The 17,632-nt window shown below is 31.2% G+C and overlaps 2 protein-coding genes across 2 annotated transcripts; one reads left to right on the top strand and one right to left on the bottom strand.

Annotated features, from left to right (window-relative positions):
- The first annotated feature begins 1,798 nt into the window (after positions 1-1,798).
- On the top strand, positions 1,799-7,947 carry LOC145742058 (uncharacterized). Its single transcript, XM_082559806.1, has 5 exons — positions 1,799-1,947; positions 2,572-3,566; positions 5,682-5,824; positions 6,472-6,591; positions 7,036-7,947. The coding sequence occupies exons 1-5, from the start codon at positions 1,799-1,801 to the stop codon at positions 7,945-7,947; spliced, it is 2,319 nt and encodes a 772-aa protein (XP_082415932.1).
- Positions 7,948-11,294: 3,347 nt separating this feature from the next.
- Positions 11,295-17,319, bottom strand: LOC145742048 (uncharacterized). The gene is made up of 14 exons (XM_082559795.1): positions 17,271-17,319; positions 16,945-17,106; positions 16,118-16,580; positions 15,358-15,934; positions 15,038-15,229; positions 14,685-14,789; positions 14,113-14,307; positions 13,842-13,920; positions 13,726-13,773; positions 13,000-13,579; positions 12,754-12,871; positions 12,516-12,624; positions 12,184-12,346; positions 11,295-11,948 (listed from the first exon to the last, which is right to left on the bottom strand). The coding sequence occupies exons 2-14, from the start codon at positions 17,099-17,101 to the stop codon at positions 11,462-11,464; spliced, it is 3,273 nt and encodes a 1,090-aa protein (XP_082415921.1). The 5' UTR covers positions 17,102-17,106; positions 17,271-17,319; the 3' UTR covers positions 11,295-11,461.
- Positions 17,320-17,632: the final 313 nt, after the last annotated feature.

The following is a 17,632-nucleotide window of genomic DNA, read 5'->3' as shown; positions in this document are numbered from 1 at the left end:
TTTATCTATTTTCTCGTTTATTTTTTAAAAACCTGAAGTGTTTACTATCAATGTGACTCTGGGTCAAAAAGCACCTGCGTTAATTAATTTTCGATTTTCATTTTCGAAATTAAAAAGCTCGTCAACTAAAAATTAAGAATTCGGAAGCAGATAGTCACTACTTAAATACGTTTTGTATAACTTGTTATATTGAGTTATGAGTTAACAATGATTTCATTTATGTCAATAAACCCAACCTCGGGTCGTGAAAATAATTTGTTGATTCGGACTGTGTTAGACATTTTGCAGGTCGTATTTAAAACATTTTTGTTGTTAGCTAACGGTGACTAATAATATATCCGTAACAACTTTACACTAAATTCTCAGTTTTTATTACTTTTACTAGAAACAAAAGATGATTTATTTAAAGCTAATATGTTTTTAAATTTATTTTTATTTTTTTATTTGATTTAACATAGCTAGAACTTTTGTAATACGAATTTCAGTAATCTTTTTTTAATTTTTTAATTGCTTATAATTTTTATTTATAAAACGTAAACATATAAATTTCAAAATTAAAAAAATATAAACTTTATCAGAATTGTTTTAACAATTTTTGATATATGTTGTTAAAATAAAATTTTATTGAATTTAAAAAAATGTTAATCCATATTTCATATAATTTTCCCACACCTAATTATCACAGCTCATAAAGTCTGTAATCTTAGTATCAACACAACATTTTGTAAGCTATCTATTCAGTTGATAAAAGCAAATCTATATCTATCCAGTCGCGTGGCAAAAAAACTGATAAAAATCAACTTTTTGCTTGTTTACATCGGCTGATAGCAGATATATTTGTAGTAAAGATATGGAGCCTTAGATTATTTTTACACTAAAACTTTGTATTTACTTGTAAACAAATTGTTGGAAATGCTACATGAAAAAAATTGCAAAAATATCTTAACCAATGCACATACATCGGTTTTTATTTCTTGTAAGTAAATGATTGTGGCCAAGTTAGCAAGTGCATTTTTAATTTACAAGATTTAAGATGTGAAGTCTTGCTGAAATAGGAGTTGTGTTTTTGCTTTAAGGAGTTTAAAGTCGTGCATTGCGAGAAATGGGCATTCATTGTTACCGGTGTTATGGTTAGTTTTAGCTTTGTTTAAAACGCAGACTGCCGCATGTATTGTCTGACAGTTAGTTGTTATTATCACGTGTTCAAAGAACTTTTAAAATTTTTCATTTTGTAAACTAAATTGTTATTTAAATTTACCTTGTTGTGCGTATAATGGTAAAATAGTAGTCAACTGTTTTAATATATAGTGTAGCTATTCATTTGATCAATTATATTTATAGTATAGGGTTAAAATGTGAATTGTTTTGTTTTGTTGTTTCAATATTCTGTAATTTAAATATAAAACTTTTAAAATGGAACTTCAAATTTTGATGCATGCAAATTTTACGGTTTTCATCGAAAGAGAAACTCGCGAAAAAAATTTGAGACAAAAAAGGCGAGTTGCCATTTTGAATTTCAGTTAACATCGAGAGTAAGTTAGTCGGTATCACCAGTAGTTGATTATTTCAGCCTAGGAAAGGAAGGAGTGTGTTAAACTTACTTATTATTTAGATGTGGGTTGTTTAAAAGTTCTGAATATTTAATTAATGTTTTTTTTTTCAGATTTATTTTGCTTTTTATTTAATTTAATTTTTGTTTTCCTAATTTTAAGTTTTTTTGAAGAAAAATTTACTTTTGGAAAATTTTTTTTTGGAAAGAAAATAAACATCACTACTGGTCAATAAAGATTTGTAAACTATGTATCAGTCCGCGTATGGATCTATTTACTCGCAGCAAAATTCTGAGCCGTTTCGACGGATGAATACAGAGGAAGCAATGAAGCAATCCGCCCTCAAATATGTTTCTCCAGATGATTCTGGAATTTGTGAGCGCGAAAAAGAAACAAAGTGAGTAGATTTTTTTCTGGAATTAAAGTTTGAAAAACTCAATTCAATTTAAGCAATATTTTTGTGATTTACTAACTTAACATTTTTCTGTGTAGAATATTTCTAAATATTAAACTTTTACAATTATAAAATTAGGTTATGCAAATACATATTACAAATATTATTTGTGCAAAATTGCCTACAAGATTTCGAGGTAAAACAAACGCGAAATTAGCCTAATTAATTGCACAAATACTGCCTAGACTTTTTGTCGTTTTTCGGTTGTTTATTTCCTTGTGTTACTACTCCCTATTTACCGTATGAATAAATCTGTTAACGTGGATTAATTAATCTCATTTACAAATCGGATAACTTAGTTCAACTCAAGTAACGGCAATGACTTTATATGTAGGTCGATTGCAGATATCCGACAAATTTTTACGACAGGGCCAGGTCTTGATTGCAACCCTGTTATACTTTTGAACTTTGCAAAAAGTTAAATTCTAGCTATACTAAAACGCCAATTAAATCATAGAATACCATGCTAAAAACCTAATAAGGTCTTAGTAATTGGTTAAAAATTACCAATATCATTTTAAAACTATTATGTATGCAATACTGACAATTATTTTATAATTTTTTTAGGTATTCAACTAATGAAGAATTAGGTGCATACTGCTATACTTACAGACCTAACTCCAAGCAAAACCCGATTAAAGAAACGTCGCTAGGATCATACAGTGCTCAAGCTCTTATCAAAACTAGCGAAAATAGCTCACCCGTCCACACTTACACCCCGCCGATTAGCGAAGATATTGTTGCTGCTGGCGGTACAAATGGTAACTTGTTGTTTAATGCTAGGAATGTAGATTCGCCAGGTTCTTCGTGTGATATGACTAAAGCTGCACTGGGAGCTGTGAATTCGACGAATGCAATGCCAGCAGTTGGCGAAAACGACGGAATAAGTCCGCACGAGCAAGTTGTGCCTTGTGAGCAACGTCGTACAATGTCATATGAGTCAAACGACGGCGAAAGATTGGATCGAAATTCGACTGAAAATAACCGAAAATCAGGAACTGTAAAACCCTGTCAAAACCAATTCAACTTGTTTGATTCTTATTCGTCGAGGGGTGTCGAGCCTTACAATCCCGCCCAGAAATCGTCATCTTTCTCCCGCCTACCAGTCGTACCTTCCTCGATAAGCAGCGGTGTTGGTTCCGATCTTGATTTTCGACCAGATTTCGCATCTCGATCAAGTTTCTACAGCGGATCGAGCGACAGCGGTATTTATCATCCTGGTTCGTTCTCAGCTTCTCACTTATCTGGTATTAAAAGCACGCCTTACTCAATGCAAGGCAGCAATTCTTCGTTATACGGCTCAAATCAACAACAGTCCTACAGCCCGTTCCCTAATAGTTCAACTTACGGTGCCCAGCAGCCTTGCGACTATCCCGGAGCTCCGGTCCTGCCCCAAGGAACCGGGACCACCGGTTACAGTTACATGAGCTCACCTGATCTGTGGAATGCATCTGGAACAGGTTTAGGGTATGATTCACTGGCAGCAGCAGCTGCGATGAATTACGGGGTTTCAATAAATCATCCTTCTTCATATATGGGAAGCCTGTCAGGTTCTCAGTACGGTAAGTTTAATTGGTTTTATATTTTAATATTTTACAGTTGGGAAAAAATTTCGTTTTTGTTGAAGTATTTGCAAAAAGCTCCAAGTCTTAAAAATGCCTAAAAATTACCAAAACAATCTTCACTTTAATTGCTATAATATGCAAGCCTAATTAGGGTCAATTTTTAAAACTTTAAATACCGTAAACTTGCATTTATTACCAAGAAAAAAAGCCTTAAACTTGTGTTTTTTTGTAATTATAATAATCCTTATAATATGGATTTAAAAAGTCAAACCACACCGCTTAGATGTTTGGCAAATAAAAAATGTGTTTAATTTATTTATCCTATCATAACTGATAAAGTTAGGCTTGTTAAAATGTTCAAAGCGCGTGCTGTTAATACACCGCGAGTGTGTTATGACAGTTTTAAGATAAGGTTTGCAATGATAAAGATATGCATTGCTTAGTTTTAAAAAAAAACGGTTTTGTTCAAGTTAAAAACACTTCATATTTTGCATTTAATTTTTATTAACAGAAAAAAAAGACTTTAAAAAATTTAACTTCGATTTTTAAAGTTTTTTTTTTAAAATTCTTTAAAGGCTTATTATATTGTAATACAACATTATGGCAATATAAAAGTCGCTGTTATAGACTGTAATACCAATAAGCTACCGCAATAAATTAGGCTTAACTTTATTGATATATTTACGAGGCAACTTAAAGGAGTTAAAATATCGCCAAAAATAATGATCTTACGATTTTTATTGAACAACATCTGTATGATAATGTTATATGAATAAAACCTACAATGATTGATAACTGTGTTCAAGTGATTGTCTGATGTGTTAAAAATTGCCACATTAGGATAACGAGAATTTGTATTGCTTAATATTGCATTTAATACGCCCTTTAGTGCTTCAAAAAACGGGAGTTACTTTTAATTTAAGACTAAACATCGGTTCGATTATTTATCATCACATTTTCGCAGGTGCTAAGAACCTAAAGGGAGATTTTTTTGCAAAGTAATTTAATAAATTGATGGACGTAAATATATTTATTAAATTGTTGGTAATGAATACATGACAATACAACAAAAGTTCAAAACGCGTTTGTTTTTAAAATTTAAAAGTCGAATTATATGCAACTATCACTTAAAATGCGCGAAAATATTAAAAATATGATTTTTTGCAACATTATGTTAAGGAAACCTAAATTAAAGTTTAAATGTTATAATTTTTGCATTTATTTATTGAGGACAAATCGGCAAAATTGAATGTTTATTCTTGTTCTAATTAACCGGGTTTCTTGGAGAACTGACATGCTCACTGAGTATTAAACTAGGTTAAAACATGTTTACAATTTAGATAACATGAAACTTTACCGAAGTCATGTTTTAAGATATTTAAACAAATTGTACTTCGATGTCAGTTCAATTTACTACATCCATGTTTTAAAATAGAGCTTATTTATAAACATAAAATAGGTTTATAGTAAATCAAATCAAAGTTCGTGTTATTATATAATCTTTTGAATTTTTTGTAAAGCTTTTTAAAACTAATTTGTAACATATTGTTTTGATAATATCATTGATATTTATTTATTAGCTGTCGATTTTTTTTTAAATATTCGACTTAAACCTTAAAGTTATTCAGGGAGTAAATATAACTTGGGGCGTTAACTTAAAGTTAAGAAATTACTTTTTCCTTCTAAAACCGCACCACATTAAAATTTATTCACACGATTTAGGCTTTTTTAATATAAATTCTTGATTAAATTTTAATTTCTCACTCTAATTAATTCATTTTGAGTTTTCTAATCAATTGTGGCCAACTTTTACTATGTGAAAGTATAATAAAAATGTTTTTGCGGTTTATAATTTTTCGTTAATTTATTGCGAAATATTTAAGATTTCCGTTAGCTTTTCGATTAGAAAGATTTCAAAATTTTTCTTGGAAAAAATAATTAAAATCAAGTATTCTCATTAACTGTTTAAACCAGTTTTTAATATTTTTTTTTGATATTTTAAAAACACTTTTACATTAGTGAAAAAAATTGAATTGCCCAAAAAACATATTACTCTGAATTAATTAACAAAAAATTAGTGATCTTAAAAAATATTTGTTTAATTTTTTTTAGAAGCAAAGGAATGTATGAGTTGTGGGGCAATAACAACACCATGGCGAAGGGACGGAGAAGGACATCATTTTCTATGTCATGCTTGTTCTATATGGAGAGGTGGAGGGCAATTAAGATCTGGGGTTAAATCAAAGGGAAAAATGGTAAATTTATTTTTATTTTAAAGTTGTTTGAAAAATTTAATTTTCTAAGACGGTTCATTTATACATTTCAATTAGACTAAAAAAATTCTAAATTTAACTATTCCACTTTTTATAAAAAAAATATAAGGTTATTTAATTTTTATAAGGTATTTTTTATTATTTATTCCATTTTTTACTGAACAAAAAATTACGACCAAATTGTTAAATTTAACCGTATGTAAATACCTAACCATAAATCTTATGTTATATATAATCCTTTTAAACCATGACAGTATTAAAAGTAAACATACACTCTAGAGTATATAACACACTACCCAGACATGATTGATACATTTTATATTTACTAATATAAAGTATTGATCTCTTTAATACCAGGAATTTATTATTTATTGATAAATTGTTGATTCAATTGGCTCCTATTAGGATATAGCCGTTAATATTTGGATTTTAATTAAAAAATAGGGGGACTAAAAATTTAGTTTGTTTTTATCAAATAAATATAAAATGCAGATTCTAACAAACTTGCAAGCAAATTGATGACATCATAAATATCATGAGGCGCCTTTGTATCAATACAAACATACTGTATATGGGCACAACAGTTGTCAATATCTTATAGAGTGTCATTATAAATGGTTGTTTTGTAGGCGCCGTGCAGACGACAAGTGTGTTCTAACTGCCATACTGACGTCACAACTCTGTGGCGAAGAAGCCCGGATGGAAATCCAGTCTGTAATGCTTGTGGACTTTATCAAAAACTTCACGGGGTAAAGAAATAATTTTTAAATTTTAAAATAATTTTTTTTTTAATATTTTTAGTTTTTTTTAATTTGTCTTTACAAAAATGCGCTAAATTTTTTTATCTTTTTTTTATTTAGGATTATATAAACATTTTTTTTCTGAGTTTTAAATTAAAAGTTAGGTTGAAATTTCTTTATTGCTATTAAGGATATGATTTTAATTTTGAAATAATTATTGTAGCAAAGTTGCCAAAAAGTTATAACTTTAATTAAAATTCGCGCAAAGTTATTTTTAAGTTTTACAAATTTTTACAATTTATATTTGTTGCTTTGTTTTGATACAAACGGATCTGTAAACTAGATAATTCGATTAACATTTTTAGTTTTGTTAAATTCTATCCAAAGTTTAAATACTTTGACCCCAAAAGTTAATTAACTTTCGAGATTGATTTAATGTATTACCGTAAACAGGTCCCCCGACCCCCTACGATGAAAAAAGACAGCATACAGACCCGAAAACGTAAACCAAAGGGCCAGGGTAAGGGTAAGGGGCAAAAGCGGGCCGCTAAAGACCCCGAGCCGGAGAAAACACCACAAAGTAAGCGATCTACGTCGTCTCCTATTATGTACAACTCGTACGTTACAGGTGCCCCGATAGGTTCGTTGGTTCATCAGCCGGGGCAGGCTGATGTTTCTGCCGCAGACAGTGCGATGTCGTCCTCGATGTTATCGACCTCCCTAATGGATGGTAGTCACTTAATGGGGGTTGGGAATATAAGTTCCACTAACCCCTCTGTAGATAGAAATAGTGTTTCTCCGGTGTTGTCAAATGAGAATGGGGCGAACCATCCTCGGTATATTGACGGTTCGTCGCCAGATTCGGGAATAGGTAACGCCCGAGCTAACACGACAGCAGATAGCAGCGTAGAACGACGTATTAGGGAAATACGCTCTTCTCCCGAGTCGGAAGGTTACAGCCCGATGTCAAGATATGTTGTTGAATCTGGACTTGAGGGGTTCGATAAAAAGACAGCGTCAGCTACTTCAAGCGACCTTGCTTCACATTCAGCACTTGCCTTGTACTTTAATGGCGAAAATCCAACAGATCCAAAATACTTAAACGAAGGCGAACTCCATAATTCTACCCAATTGAATAACCATCAATACTTAGATAATCAAGCGTCAACGTCGCCCCATTTGCCATTAGAATCAAGTGCTCAAGGTTCTTTATCATACAATGGACTTACAGCCTTATATGGTACTGGATCTAACTCCAATTCGAGCTTAAAAAATGTAAATCGCCATTTTCACCAATATCACCCTTACGCACGATACACCGGACACCGTTCACCGTATATAAAGGCAGAGCCAGCCGTTATATAAAAAAGAATGGAGTTTTGTTTATTTATCATTGATAGGTTGGTTTTAATTTCATTTCAGCAACTTTCTAACAGTCGAAACACTCTAAAAAATCTACAAAATGGGGTAAGATAATAGGGGGAATTTTAAAAAGTTTAAATTTTAGAAAAAAATATTTGAAATTCAAAGTCTAAAATTGGAATTTTAGATAAGAAAAAAATGCTACACATTTATATATCATTACTTGCTGCTTAACTTTTATACAATTCGGACTAAATTCTCAAGTTGCACTTTTAATTTTCTAAGTTTTACACCCTTAAACTTGTATTTTTATTCTTTTGTTAGACTGCCATTACAATTCTTTGTTTTAAATCCAAAACTTTCTTTATTTTCACTCCTGAAGTTTATATATATTCGTTTATCCTCTTTTTATATCAATAAGGTATCTGGTTTAGGGAACTATTTATATTATTATTATTATTTTGTTTTTGTTGTGTTTTTGTAATTATTCGTCTTAAGAAAATTAGAAATTTTACCAACATTCGACTTTAATAAAAGTCAAATTTTTAGTTTTAAGTTTCATCTCAATATTTTGTTTTGTTGTGATTCAAGGCCGCGTAGTTTCATATCTAATTAAGCTTAATAATTATCTTATTTTCTTTAAGTTGTTAAGTAAAATGCCCGTATACCGTGACTGCTAATTTTTTGATTTTAACTTAAAGGCAATGAACCTGCGTTTATAAAATTGCCAATAAATAAAACCTGCTAATTATTATTTGTTTTACGTCTAATCAGTGTTTTTTTGTGCTTTTTTGCAATGTAAATCCTACCTAGTTAATTTCTTGTTCGTTTCTTTGTATTTAAAAATAGGGTAAACGTTGTTTTTTTCTTTCTTGCCTCGTGTAAAAATTCTTGTAACGTTTTGTTTGCGCCTTGAAATACAATCATTCTGAATAAAATATCACCGAATCACTATACAACATTGTTATAAGCTAAAAGGGAAGTTTATGACATTATTTTGGTCATTGTGTATAATATTTATTTATGTTTTAGCGGTCAGATTTGATTTTTGCTTTTATTTCTACAGGTTACAGGTTCTTAAAAACTGTGTCGTTTAAATTTTAAAATTGTATCCAATTGTGTTTATTTATTTCTGCAAATCAAAGCAAGGAATGTGCAGTACAAGCATTACAATCACCCAGTCGGTGTAGTATTACACATACTGTACCAAAAACCCAATGCTAGCCAACCCCACGGCTCATTTACTAAATAATTAAGACGCCGCTCTTAAAACGTGTCTAAGTGTCGATTTTATTCGCCGAGAATAAACCGACATTCTTTCTCAATTAATATTTAGCTCGTGCTCAAACAAATTGTTTGGTTTTGTACAAAGTGTCAATCAAAACTAACACACCGAGCACATTGTTTCTTATATTAATGGAGTGCAAAATCAACAAATTTAGAGACGCATTTTGTGGTGGGTAGCATCAGTTTATTTAACCCAGCCTGACATTTATTTTAAATTGTTTAATCTTGGTTAACCAGAAACTAAACCAGCAATGGCTGCTTACCTTAAAAAAACTGGTGACCATTTTTGTCTTGCATTTTTCAAACATCATTTTTTTTGTAACTTAAAAATAGTAAACAATTTTCAAGTTTGTTGGTTAAATTACAGTTCCAACAAAGCATAATTGCTGACAAATTCCGCAAAAATGTGATCAAAATAATGTTATTTTAGTACTTTCTGAGTTTTAGGTATGATAAATTAAGTTGTAAGGTTACAAAATGATTTGGTCTGTAGACCACCACTGTAGTTTGTAAGTTGTAAGGCGACCGCATAGGCTACAAACCGACTTATAATGATTTATTGTTTTTTAGAGAAAAAATCAGTTTTTTAAAGCATCACCAAATATTTAATAGAAATAAAAATATTCAAAAATTCTTTTTTTTATGCATTTAACGATATCATTTGTTTAAAATGTAGGCTTAAACCATGCATATATTTGTATTTTTTTATTTACTTATAAAAAGCAGTATTTATTGCTTAATATATTTTTTTGCAATTAATTGTGGGTTAAATTTTGAACAGTAAAATGTAGCTTTGTAAAATGCGTACCTAAAAATGGCCAATTTTTTAAAGGCTTAGTAAAAAACTGCTAATAAGGATTACTGTCAGTTTAGCAAAAACAGACACCTAAATTACTGGTATTTAAACCTAAACCATGACTTCAGATTACGTCATTACATAAACAGTATAGTTATCCTACTTTAGTTAATTAGTTTAAGTTTATAGATATCAAATAGCGATATTTTAAGAAGTTTGAAAAGTTTAGTGAAGTTTAAAGACCATATTAAGTTGGGCATTGTGCAGACAGTTCTTAGTTTTCAAGTTTAGAGTTTCAGTTATGTCGAAAAAACAAAAAAAGAGTAATTTTCAATATGAGACTAATAGGTTAAGTAGGTTAAATGAAACTTAACAGTTTTAAGTACATAGTAAAAGGAAATTTTGTACAAAATTCTATAAATATCAGTTAAAAAATACATTTAAAAAAATGTTGTGCAGAATTTTTTCTTTTTTCGTATCGACACTTCTTGTGATTCACTCAATACTTAATATGACGTCACAGAGATGTCAGTCTTGCGACCTGGCTAACGTTACACAGATAAGAAAGCACTTTTTCCATTACATCACGTGTCACAAAAATCGAAACAAGAGCCCTGACGTCACAAATTTGAGACAGTCGCTAGCTTTTAATGGCACCATTTACTACACACAGCTCAAACGAACTGATAAGAGAAATTGTGTACGCTAATATGCAAAGTCAATTAACAAATAGAAAGACGTGACTTTAATTAATTAAGGGTTCGATTTTTAATTACTTTCGTATTTAAATTTCAATTTTACCCACCGACCTTTCAACAGATCAGTTTCTAAATTCCCATGCCTAGAAGTATGTTTAATTACTAATCCAATTAACCCCTAACCCCCCCCTTTTAATCAGTGTAATCTTACACCTCATCTAAACTTAGTATCCTTTGCTTAATAAATGCAATGAAGGCATAATACGCCGACCTTTGAAAGTTATGTACACTGCCGGGCGCCGTAACTCTAACAAGGTGACGGGTAATAATAATTCATCATTATGACGTCATGTTATTATGCATTTGGTTGGCTTCTGTCTGTTTTTTTTAATGTTTTGAACTTTGTTTATTTCCTTTTTTGACATGGTTATTTCACAGGTAAAATATTATTCTAAATATAAAGTAAAAGCCCAGAAACTACGCGGTAACTAACATAAAAATTATAAAAAATAATGGCATAAAAATGCAAAAAAACAAGATAAAGGTATACACTTTAAAATAAACCCGATTAAACGAATACTTAGAATCACAACTTAAATTTACAAGCAACAAATAATTAAACATTTCATTGCGTATATTAAGGCTATAAATTGCAATATGCTCCTGTTAACAAGCATATTTAAGCTTAAAAAAACAAAAAGGTCTCAACGCTTTTTATTAGACTACGATTTTGAATTTATTTACTAAAACCCAACACTTCAGCCGGTTTCATAGAAGGCTGGGTAGTTAAACGATTTTTATTTTTAACTACTGGATCACCGTTAACATAATCTTCACCCCTTTTTAAATTTCTCTTTGAATCTACTTCAGTAAGTCCTGTCTGCGTGTTGCTAGGTAACCTTGGTACTGATGACGTACCTATGTGGCGATGACGTAGATCTGACGTCATATCCCGTAGTGGAATCGGTAAAGGGGCTTTTTCTTTGTTACCTGAGCTTGTATTTTGTTGTAGTTGTTTCTTTTGTGCTTGAATATAGAGGATAGCTCGGTTCATGGCGACTTTATTTCTTAGGCCCTGGTCAAGGTTGATTGTATATTTAAGCAGGGTTTTAACTCTGCCCTTGCTTAGATGTTGTTTATGTAGGAACCGTCTAAAGATGTCGGGGTCGCCGTCCAAGTTTAAAATTTCTTTCTCTTTGATGCTGATTTCAGGAATCACAAATCTAAAAAAGTATTAATAAAAAAAAATATAATTTAAATTATACTTGTATTCGTTTTTTTTTAGGAAATTAAAAGTGCAAATTCATCTTAAAATACCTATTGTTAAAACAACCATTTAAAAAAACTTCGAACCGTTAGTCCTTTTCCGGAAATTGTTTTTATAAGTACTTGAGTAAGTACATAAACAAAAGTTATTACCGGTTCATGCCTACATATTTTAACTTATTGCAACTTTACCTATTGTATATCTCACACAACTTGGCATCATCAGCTATAAAACTTTCCTTGTCATCAATTCTTTGGTCTGAGTCTTCGATAACTTGAAGAATGTAACTGCTTCTGTACGGCCATTGGTCGGTTAACATAACCCACGTGACAATGCTCCTAGCAAGGTCGTCATCTGAAAAAACAACTTGTTTTCAAATATAATATACTGACTTATAGTTTAACAAAGCAACTATAAAAAATAAATATCAAATACGGAACGTTGTATGAGCAATGTTTATATAACATAAAAAATCCAGATTTTACAGAATGCATAATATACAAATAATCCACTTTTCTCGTACTCATGTTATGCTTAGGTTTTTTATATGGACTTCTTGTATTTCGGTTAGCTTGTTGTAAATCTGGATTTGATTTTTTGGCTATTCTATTCAATTTGTTTTCCTGCTCTTCCTAAAAATCAGTGAACGTTTAAAAAATAAAAACCTATACGATTTTAAACTAAATAAAAACATTTGTGTTAATAAGAATTGCAAATAAATTAAGGTCTGTAACTTAAAGAAAATGAAAGCCTAAACTTACATTTTCTTGATGACAACCAACCACTAAAGCGGTCAGCGAGATAACGTTAAAAATCCGTTTAATATTCCTTGGGTTTCCTTCCAAATGCTGTATCAAAAAGTCGTCCAAAAAGTTCGTTCTAAATAAAAGAAAAAGAATGTGTCGCATTTGTAAACATGCTGAATTTGTAGTAATAACTATATCACTACTAATAAAAAATTACAGCCGTTTTTAGTTGTGTTAAAAAGATAAACTTGTTAAGCATACCTGCAGTCTAGCAAAAATTTATCCAGTCTGGTTTTTGGGTCGTTTGATGGTAAAGTTTCAGGTCGTTGATTTTTGGGTCGTTTTTGTATTTTGTCATTTAAAGTAAAGGATTGTAATTTTGTGATTCGCTTTTGTGGTATAGGGGGTGGTGGTAAACTTTTGGGTTGAAACTCGACGTATATGTCAGCTCTATCTAATTTTTTCCCTGTGAAAGGTTTGCCGGGCAACGGTAACGCTTCTGAGTTCACACTGCCATAATCTTCAAAATTGCTTGTATCGTTGTTTGCCACTGTGGAATCGTATAAAACATCATCCTGAATGTTAACCATTCTTTTTTGAGTATTAATCATTCTGTCGTATAAAGCTTTATTCTTGATGTACATGAAATTTTCTTGGGTCTTGTTTGTTTTTCCACGTTCTAATTTTGTTTTTCCACGTCGAAATTGTTGTTTATGAGTTTCTGGTCCTTTTGTTGAAATTTTCCTTGTTTCGATTGCAGTTTTTTCTAAAGATGGTTCTTCGTATTTTACATATACATCATCATCAAAAGGTAAACCTTCTATAAGGTTCTGTGTTTTATCTAAACGTTTATAAAGACCAATAATAACTTATTACAAACTGTTACAATTCTTACTATTTAGGATTAAGATGATGTAAAAAATGTTTTTTATGATGTAGTTTTTATAAGGGAGTGGTTAGTTATATAAAAAAACGTTGCAAATTTACCTTCAGCTTGATGAGTATCTTGTTTAAATGGCTCATCTAAGTATTGATCTAAAATGTAATAAAATTCAATTAATATACAGTTTAACATAAACTTAAAAATTGTTGTTAAAACTTACATTTCTTGTTGTGTTTTGTTGTGTTATCTGATTCATCAATCAGTCCAGCAACATAGTTCTTTTTATCCAATTCTGTGATCTTTAACAGAATATTTAAAATTACTTTAAATTCTTTGTTGATAAAAAATTTGGGAAAATGTGAATTTAAGGTGTTATTACGTTAAAAAATCATTTCGGTACCTGTTGTGCCTTTACCTTTCAATGTTTTAGTCTTAATTGTTCTATGATATAAGGCCTAACGACTATAGTATACGTACGTTCCAATACATACCTCTGGTAAGCAGAATGGGATGTTGATAATTTTCTTTAAATATTCGTGCCCACTTATGCGAGGAACTTGTTCATTATCACGGTCAGGTTTTTCTAAACTTTCCACAGCGATTCGGGAATCGACAGCAATAAGGCAAACGAAAGGCGACGAACGATCGCTCAGCAATATATTCACCGCCTCCAAAACTAGTCGAATCTTAATAACAAGCATATATTTTTATATATTTGTTTATCCCCGATGTGGTTATACATAGAGTAACACCTGTTACCCTAAATCGGTCTTCAGTTGTCTTTGCAAGTTTTGGATATTATAGATTCTAATTGCCCGATAATTATTCTGCTGATTAAGTGTAGGCTGAACAGAAATTCATACCGTTTATAGCGCCTTACTCAAGAGCGTTACAGCGTAAGAGCAGTGAGAATTGAACTTTACGTAATGTGGCCAAGTGATCTGACCTTTACTACAAGCTGCAAATTATTTTTTCAATTTAACTTTTTTTAAGAAAGTTGATTTAGGTTGGTTTTTAATTCGTTGGTTGCATTCATATTCTAAATAAAGTTGTTAAAAGTTACCTTCGGTAAAGGAATGCGATCAAGATCGTCTATCGCAATTATAACTTTGTATTTGACGTTGTAAACGAACTCCACAGTGTGAATAAGATCTGTGATGTATTGTACCTATACAAAACCCAATAAATGGAAACGTGATGAGTTTTCTATACAAGCTTTTGCCAACTGCATTACTCAGATATAAGTTGTTTTAGCAAGTTTATTGTCTTATTCTATGCCAGCAAATTGTTTTTGCATTTAAAGCGAGTAAGATTCGTTGGGATCAACCCCAGGGCCTTTGAAATGGTATTTCAATCACTGCGCTACCTTTTTAAAATATTTATTTTTGTTATAAAGTACAACTATAATGCACGAACCTCCTCTTTAACTTTATGCATAAATCCCAACTCGTTGGCAAGGTTTCCCTCAATTCCTCTCAGTAGCGTCACCAAGCGGTTAGTTTGTGATTTAACCATGGCATAAGAGTTTGTTACTGAAACATAAATAAACGTGAATCCTGCTGGCAACCATGCAATGACTTGCGAGAATATTAGACTTATATCCGTTGCCTGTTAAAAACAAAAACATTTAATAGAAATAAAGATTAGTTTTTCTTTTAGCTTAACAAAGATTCATCGATAGAAAAATGCCACTATCAGTTCTCTAAAACACAATTTTATCTACTAAAAATACAAACCTGGCCATTTGGGTTATCGGATGATGCTTTAGTTATAAGAAACACAGCTGCTGGCAAGGATAACACTAAGACCAAGAAGATCAGCACCCAATATAAGTCTGCAATGCCACAATGCTTTCTAGCGTATTTCTTTAAATGCGCTAGAAATTGAGTTTTCTCGATATTTTGCTTTTCTGTATGAGCTTCTTTAAAAGGGTGTTCACGCTGGGCTTTAATTGAGGCTCTTTCTAGCATTTGAACCGCTAGATCGGCCTGTGCATTGGACGAATATCTTACCGACCACCAATTTTTGTTGTTTTTAGAATCGACATTTTTATCACATTTCTTGCAACTGATGACGTCTCCATACTGCTCAGCTAAATTAATTACAGTACATTCTGTGTCGTTGATCTTAACATAAATAGGTTGTGGATTAAATTCCGATTTTGAAACCTTTTGCAAAGTTATTCCACGGAAAAGTCGGGTTGTGACCGAACTGAATTCTCTTTCTACAGCTTCGGCAAGTGCAAGTACGATCCCGGCCCAAAGGTTATCACTTCCCGCGTATTTCCATGCATTAAAATCAACAAAAATATATCTGAAATATCAGCCAAATATTGCGCTGTTAACTTAAAATTGTTTCAAAAAAATGATAAAAATTTTAGGCAATGTATTAAATCCATACTGGCCTATAAAGTATAAAAAGGCTTGTACTAACATTTTATGAGCTAAAAATCTAATTGCCTATATTTAATAAGCTTATAGAAAATATAAAACATACCTTATTGAATTTTTTGTTGCAGAGCTATCTTGCTTTTCAGATTTTTGCAAATTTGTGTTTTCACTTTTTTCATCCAATTTCAAGTTTATATATTTCTCTCTTTTAACCCCAGCTATATTGTGCTCAGGCTCAAGTATTGGCAGTTTAGTGAACTTTGCATACATAACAACCATGATTTTAAATATACCGTGTTTGTTGAGCTTTAAACGCTGGTAAAAACACGAGACTAAGAGAGCCACAAGCAAACCCAGCAGTAACCCTATCCCTATCCTAGTGTATTTTATTTGATCTGTTTTAAAAATGCAAAATTTTTCAGGTTGTATTACCAATCCTGATAAAGCTCCTAGTGCAGCTAATACAAATAGTATCGAGATAGATTCAACAAAAACTTTGCAAGTGGATCTTTCTATCAGTATATCATTTTGTTTTAATTGATTCTTTCGTTCACGTTTTCGAAGAATGCCTAAAAAGGTTTACTTAAAAAAATGTATAAAACCACATATAAGTTAAAGTTCTGATGGCTCTTTTAAAATATTTTTTAACGTATTTTAATTTTTATATATTTCTATCCCAGATGTGTAAACAAGAGTAACATTAGTTACCGACCAAGTCTCGAGTTGCTGACTCGAAGTGCTGACTTAGCAGTGTTGTTTATACCGTTTATAGTGTCTTACTCAAGGACGCTACAGCATAAGAGCAGCGGGAATTAAACCCACGACCTCTTTTAAAAATATAAAAAAATTGAACAAATATTGTTTAATTTTTACAAGTTTAACAATGAAAATGCATACAATTTGGCAAACATATTATCGAACCCCAACTCTTACTTTGAATGTGTTTGATCAGAAACGATTTTCCGCTTCCCCAGCGAGCAAAGATTCCGAAAGTTACCGGTGTGTTTACATCATTGATTTGGTTCGCTAGTGCTCGTGCATAAACACTGGTGCCAAGATGGTCAATTCCGCATCCATTATCGTTTAACATGCGCCCTGGAATTACAAATATGTAATAAATTTTAGTTTTTTGGTATGAAATTTGTATGTGTAACTAGAAATAATAAAAGATTATAAAGTTGTCAAGTTATTGTTATATATTTACCTACAGGCATTCTAACTTACATTAAAAAACTTTTTGCTGTTATTTTTAAACTTACCTTTTGGTTTTATTGACTTAACTAACAAAGAATTTCGCCTTTCTTTAACTGGAGGCATAATTTTTAATCTTCTTTATTTCTGTGTATTTAAATAAAATACCAACCACCCTAAAACACAAATAAAACTAAGACTAGATTCGTATAAATAGTTTAACAAGTATTGTAAGTAATGTTTTTTTAATTCTAGTACCTTGTAAAATTAAAATAACCCTATCTAATATTTTAAACTAATTCTTTAACAAATATTATAGTTATGTTTTGTATGTAGTGTGTAATATCCTTATTGTTAGATGACTAGTACTCAAAAAATATTTATGATAGCACAAGCCTTTGTTTACATTTTACAATTAAAACAAAAGGTC

Source organism: Corella eumyota, chromosome 1 (genome assembly GCF_963082875.1).
Source record: "Corella eumyota chromosome 1, kaCorEumy4.1, whole genome shotgun sequence".
Lineage (NCBI taxonomy): Eukaryota > Metazoa > Chordata > Ascidiacea > Phlebobranchia > Corellidae > Corella > Corella eumyota.
The sequence above is the reverse complement of the archived record's forward strand: the minus strand, read 5'-3'. Positions and strand labels throughout refer to the sequence as shown.